The sequence below is a fragment of the Rhinopithecus bieti genome, unplaced genomic scaffold (assembly GCF_001698545.2).
Source record: "Rhinopithecus bieti isolate Rb0 unplaced genomic scaffold, ASM169854v2 scaffold_21419, whole genome shotgun sequence".
Taxonomy (NCBI): domain Eukaryota; kingdom Metazoa; phylum Chordata; class Mammalia; order Primates; family Cercopithecidae; genus Rhinopithecus; species Rhinopithecus bieti.
The window spans coordinates 462,406-469,042 of NW_016810280.1; the positions used below are offsets into that span (position 1 = coordinate 462,406).

Genomic DNA, 6,637 nt, shown 5'->3' on the forward strand with positions numbered 1-6,637 from the left:
ATCTGTATATAGTTTATATATATATATATAAATAATCTGGTAATGTAAATTCACATTTCAATACACAAATATCAAGCTTTATAATAATTTTACATGTCTTTCCTCTTTTTTTTTTTTTAAGAGATGAAAAGGCAGAGATCAATACAGGAAGATACAAAGAAAGGAAATGAGGAGAAGGCGGCGATAACTGAAACTCAGAGGAAGCCATCAGAAGATGAAGTGCTTAATGTATATTAATTTTTTGTGTGGTTTCATGATTGCTGATAATTCCAAACTGTATGTGGAAATAGTGCCTTTATTTGTTAAAATGAGATGTTAGGTTTTTTAAGATGTCAATCTCCAGTGCATTCAAAGCAGAGTGAGAGGGGTGCACTGTTGAATTAGTCTGCAGTGTGGTGATAATTGTCAGATAAAAAAAAATGAATTTTTCAGAGTTCCACAGCCCCAGTTTCCTTGAGACATTTCCATCAGGGCACTTCCCATAAAGAGATTCCAGTATTGATCTACCGGGAGGATTTTAATTATTACAATAGCAGATACCGCAGAGCTGCAGTTAGAGGGAAAAGTCACATGAGACCTGCTAGAATTTCTCAGCCAACCCATTTTGTTGGCTTGGGTTAATGGGTGTTCAACCTTTCCATTATCCAGATCAGCCGTGAATTACTAGCTGAATGATGTTTGCATTAATATAATATATATGGTAATTTCTTCACTTAATTAACGGGGAGGTTCAGCTCAGTAGGGGTATGGGCTGATCATGTGTAAAATTGATTTGTGAGGGAAATATTTGATAGACCGCAGGGAGAAAGCTGCTTTTGATGGACAGCTGCGGGACAGAAGCAGGAAGAACAAGTTTTAACTTGAATTTTTGTCTGGAAGCATAGCTGTCTTTAATAGTACTACTTTTAAATTATCTACAGTTTTCTAGGTATTTTCATTGTTTTCAGTGTTAAAATATTCTTTGTTGGATTTTGAAATCCTTACAAGTACACTCAGAGTCACCAACTACATTTTAGGACTCTAAAATCTTCTCATTCTAAGTTGTTTACTTTAGAAGACCTGGAAAGGTATGAGCTAGAAAAGAACAGCTCACTGATAATCCTGATGAAGTATATGGTATAACTTTTAAGTTACAGAATACTTAAGTATACTATGTACTCACACTAAAGATACCTGATTATGAAATTTCTTTCTGTTTTTAACTGAACCAATCAGTAAGAGCAATGAAGTTTGTGTGTTGCTTATCACTTCTGCCTCCTTATATATTTGTTTTTTGTATTGTCTTTGCAAACTACTGTATTTGTTTTGTCTGTCTCTATGGGAATGAGAAAAGAAAATTTCCCTTTTGAAAATGTTCTACTGTCTGGTAGATAGGTTCAAAAAGCATTCACCAGATTATCCCAGATTTTAAAGTTACCATTAACATTTATTCTATTATTGTATTTTTTTCTGCTATATTTTGCATTGAGATGGAAGAATATCCATTTTGTATAATTTTTTAAAAAATACAATGACTTTTAAAATCAAACTATCCTGAGAAATTTAGTTTTATGATTTCTTAAAATATTTTAACTTTAAGTTTGTCAGCTACCATAATCAATTTAATAATAAGTTGGTATAGATTGAGGTCACATATGAGTACAGATTACTTACCAGTTCAAAAGGTATGTAAGTTATACATATAGTTAGACATATTCATTAATCATGAGAATTCTAAAATATGTTCATAATTAACATAATTCTTGATTTTATTTCCTGTTTAAGGAGTAGTGAAATATAATTCCTTATAGCTTCTAAGAGATTCATATGCTAGGTACTGAAGGAATTTGACGGAAGAAGTTTGTTCACACTTATTTCTCTGAATAAATAATGTTGTAAGTGCTTATGATAGTATTGGTGGTGGTAAGAATAATCATTCAATCAGTTCTTCAGTATTTCTTAGCTAATTAGATCTCTTAGCCCCAGAAATGTCAAAAGGTAAACAGGTAATCCAAAGGGAGCCATAATTAATCAGTTTTTATGACTATACCATAAATAGCCCTGACTTTGATGATTTAAATTTGTAATATGATTGTTAAAATTAAAGGTATACTGGCACACATACATAAAAAATATATTTTTTTAAACATGGGTGGTTCAAAAAGTAAATTTTCAAATTAAAATCCAAACTTGGCTAAATGGAAGATTAACAAAATCAATATGAGTTTTCTTAGATCCTGTGTAGCAAGGTTTGAAACCACCTGTCAGGTTGCTATTTACAACTGTAATAATTAGTAATACATCAACAGAATGGCATATTAAAGTACAGGAGCCAGCTGGAGGGAAAATTGGAGATATTGTGAACTTCCCTTTTTATCATTTTTAAAGTATTTTTAAATAATGTAATCATTTTGAAAAAAATGTATCTCTTTTGTATTTCCATAGAACAAATGTGTCTGACTGTCTCAGGATGGATGCTTTCAAGGTCAATTCCTTAGTAAAACTCCATTTTTGTATATTACGCTTTTGAGTTAAAAGTGTCATTGGTGTTTGTTTTGATAATCACAAAGGGAAAAATTATCTTCTTTGTCCATGCTTAAATAACACTGACTTAACTCTAAGGATATATTTTTTTTAAACTTAGCATTAACTTTTAAAATCTGGCAAATCTGGCTGTGAAATTATAAATATAATAGTAAATACCTGAAGAGTTCTCTATTTACAAAAGTTTGGTATATGTAATACATATGAAAATTTTTTGAATCACAGAGAGTTGCTTTTGGTACTAAGGGTGATACTAAGGGTGTATTTGGTTCTCTAGGTAAGTGCTTTACTAAGTGTTTATAGAAAGGAAAAATGCAACTTACAAGTGATTTTTTTTTCCTTCCTGTTTGTTCTTGTTAACAGAAAGGGTTCAAAGACACCAGTCAGTATGTTGTAGGAGAATTGGCAGCACTAGAGAATGAGCAAAAGCAAATTGACACCCGTGCCGCGCTGGTGGAGAAGCGCCTTCGCTATCTCATGGACACAGGTACGGTGCCCAATTACACTGTAAACAGTTTTGGCAAATTGAGCGTTCACAAACTCTTATAGAGTTTTGGAAGTGTGAATCTTTGAAGCCTGAATGTTCAGCAAAACTGCCTTGAAAATAAAAAGGCTGCGATTTGCAGCCACCTCTCTGGGCCCTGGTGATAAGAGTGCCTTCATGGGAAGTGATAACTCGCCCTGATACCGTGTGAGCCAGCACTATTGAACAGTGTGCTCATCCATGCAGAGTTGGAATACACATCTGTGCCTCATTGATATGCCACTGCTTAAAAAAAAAGTAAGATCTTTACTGTTCTACTGATTCATTGGGGAAAAAAAAGATTTGGCCAGCTAAAGCCATGTACTGCATGAAACAGAGCACTGTGCATAGGGGATGGCTCCATGGACTAGATCACTGAAATTTGAGAATACTATCTGGTTACTGATGCTCCACAATTTTTTTTTCAAGAGAACAGGTTTTTAAAAGTCTGTGATACTTTGTGTCACAGTTGCATTTGAAAGGATTAAGGTATATAGCAAGGTTTGTAAAGATGGGTTAGAGCACCAAATTAGCTCCTAACCAGAGGGCAGATTGGCTTTTAATGCTGATTGCCAATGGTGATTGAATAGATCTGAGAGCACAATAAGCAACTGGAAAGGAACTGTGTGTGTGTGTGTGTGTGTGTGTGTGTGTGTGTGTGTGTAAAATGTTACCCCTACAAAGATATTAAAATGTGAAATAAATCATTCATACCAAATTATAAGTTATATTAAGAAAAAAAATCAAAAAATACAAGTGGAAAATTCATTCCTGTAATCTAATTAATTGCTTTAATTGTATGGCAGTGTTAAAATAAAGTAGATTAGCATGATTTAGGATTGGAAAGCTTTCCCGAACTTTTCTTCTCTATTTTCCAAAATGTATTCAAAATAAAAGAACTTCCCCAAAAATAAGCATTTATATGGGACATTTGAACATGCATAGATTAGTGAAATCAGAACATATTAGAACAAGAAGGAACCTTAGGCTTTATCTGGGACAGTGGATTTCATACTATATTCTGTAGAGTCCTAAATCTTCTTCAGAGGCACCTCAGGGACCTGCCAGGACAATAAGGGAGCAGAAAGTAGACAGGCATCTGGATTCCTTACCTTACTTCAAATAGAGTGGCTCTGAGTTTATTTATCTGAAATAGTGGGCTTTTTAAAACAGTTTATTTGAAGAAAAGGTTCTACTGCTTAAAATTTAAAACCAAAAATACTTTTTAAAAAACTATTACTTAACCTTCTCATTATATAGGTGAGAGGACAGAGGCATAGGAAATGTTCAAGGTCAAACAGATCACCACATGGTAGACCTTAGATTAGAATTCAGGCTACCAGAACCCTATCATACACAATCCTTCTTGCTACACCAGAATATGTAGACCATGTATATCAATCCCCTAACAAGTTACATGCATGTTCAGTCTTACACCTGTATACTTGTATGGATTCAGCATGGATCCATAAACCAATGTATTGTTTTATATTTGCATTTTTTCTTGGGTTTCTTAGGGATTTTGAAAATATTAGCTACGTTACCTTTATTAAACATATAATTACTAGACTGAGTAATATTTGTAATATATTTTCAACTATTTCCTGTAAATATTTTAAGGAGACACATTTCCTTTTTTATTTTCCAAACAAATGGAACTTAACCACCTTCCCTGGTTGTGTTGGATAAATTCAATGTTACTATACAAGAAGACTTGTGCCACTAGTGAAAAAGCTATAAATCCTGTTTCCTCTCCCCCTTTAGCACTTGGAGCCTGATTTATTGAGGGTTCTAACCAAAATAGACTCAATTTCTCCTTCCTACCCAACATATCACTAGTGAAGCTTTGAAATGGCCCCATTCCAACCATAGATGCTTTATAATCTGAAAGACAGTCACAGAATACAGGTTAAATCTAGAATCCTTTGGAGCTTATTTTGTTTCTTCACATGACAGAATCTGATCCTAACTGGATTTGCTTCTGCAGATTTAGACCAAAACTGAGTTGGTCTCCCAACTTCATAAGCTCCAAGAATCATCCTAGACTGTTTTAAACCTCCTCCAACACAAATAATGTTTTAAGATTTGCCTAAAACCTAGTATCTGAAGTAAGAGATAAGATGTTAGAAAGTGAAAGCATACATTCATCCTTTTCCTTTTGGGTTCCAGTTCATTCCAACTTTTTATTTATTATAATGCCTGTTTTTGGTATGTTAGACATTTCAGTGTACTTTCTGATTCTCAGCCTAGAATTAAGGAGAGCAGATAGTGCCCGTGTTTTTTATATGATGAGACTGAGGCTCAGACAGGGGAAATGACTCACTTAAGATGATCTCATTAGGAATGGTGGAGTTAGGGCTTGAACCCAGGTTTTCAGGTTTTCTAGCTCTTGACTCAGTCTTCTTTCCTCACTACATCTTCTTTACAGAACAAATATACTTTAATCTGCTATTTCAGTTTTTATATACTTGTAGATAATTGACTATATTCAGGTTTTTTGCTGATTTGAAATTCACATAATATAAAATTAACCATTTGAAAGTGCACAATTCTGTAGTACTTGGTACATTCACAGTGTTGTATAGTCATCACCGTTGTGTATTTCCAGAAGTTTTTCATCACCCTAAACACGAATTCTATTCTCACTAAGCAATAACTTTCTATTTTCTTCTCCCCCAGTCCCCTGGGAATTTTAAATCTACTTTTTCTATGAATTTGCTTTATTGTAGTTATTTCCTGTAAGTGGAATCAAACGATATTTGTCCTTTTGTGTTTGACTTCTTTCACTTAACATATCTTCAAGGTTCATCCATGTTGTAGCATGTACCAGTACTTCATTCTTTTTTATGGTTGAATAATATTATATTGTATGTTTATACCACATTTGTTTATTCATTCATCTGTTGATGGATATTTGGGTTGTGTCCACTTTTAGCTACTATGAACATTTGTGTACAAGTATCTGTCTGAATCTCTGTTTTCATTTCTTTTGGGTATATACCTAGGGTTGGAATTTCTGAATCATATGGTAATATTGTACTCAATTTTAAATGAGTTGTGAGGTTTAGGTAGAATTCAGAATACATTTTCCAAAAGAAACACTGTTGTAAGTGTCTACAAGCCAGACAAACCCACGGAAACCTGTTAATTCCAAATGTAACTAAATAACACTAATAGTTATTTTAGACCTGAGTCCTAGGCTCCCAGAGCTTGGGCAATATTGGATTTTAAGCACCACCCCTGTGACGTTGAAGCTACTTACATCCTGGGGGCAGACAGGATGGGTGGGGCCTGGATGGCGGCCCAGATTGCTGGGCATTTCTCCTGGCATGTTGGCAGAAGGCCTTAGCAAGAAAGTAGGAAAAGAATGTAAAAGTCTCGTACAACAAGATGGGGAGGTGCCAGGGATGAGAATTGCAGGAGCTGGGAAAGGGCACCAATGACACAGATAGAACAACTATGGGATTTATATGTTTGGTTCCTTCTGAAATTGTTCAGTAATCCCAAATCAGTGATAGTTTGAATACTGAGCAGCCATACTGTGTATCGGAGTGTGTGGGTTTTTTTCTTTTAAACTATATTTCAGGCCGG

The 6,637-nt window shown here is 34.4% G+C and overlaps 1 protein-coding gene across 1 annotated transcript in view; it reads left to right on the forward strand.

Annotated features, from left to right (window-relative positions):
• The window catches only part of EHBP1 (EH domain binding protein 1), a 349,810-nt gene that overhangs the window by 293,025 nt on the left and 50,148 nt on the right, over window positions 1-6,637 (forward strand). Inside the window, 2 exon segments of the mRNA XM_017891714.1 lie at window positions 122-228; window positions 2,887-3,010. Coding sequence (XP_017747203.1) covers window positions 122-228; window positions 2,887-3,010 — 231 coding nt within the window.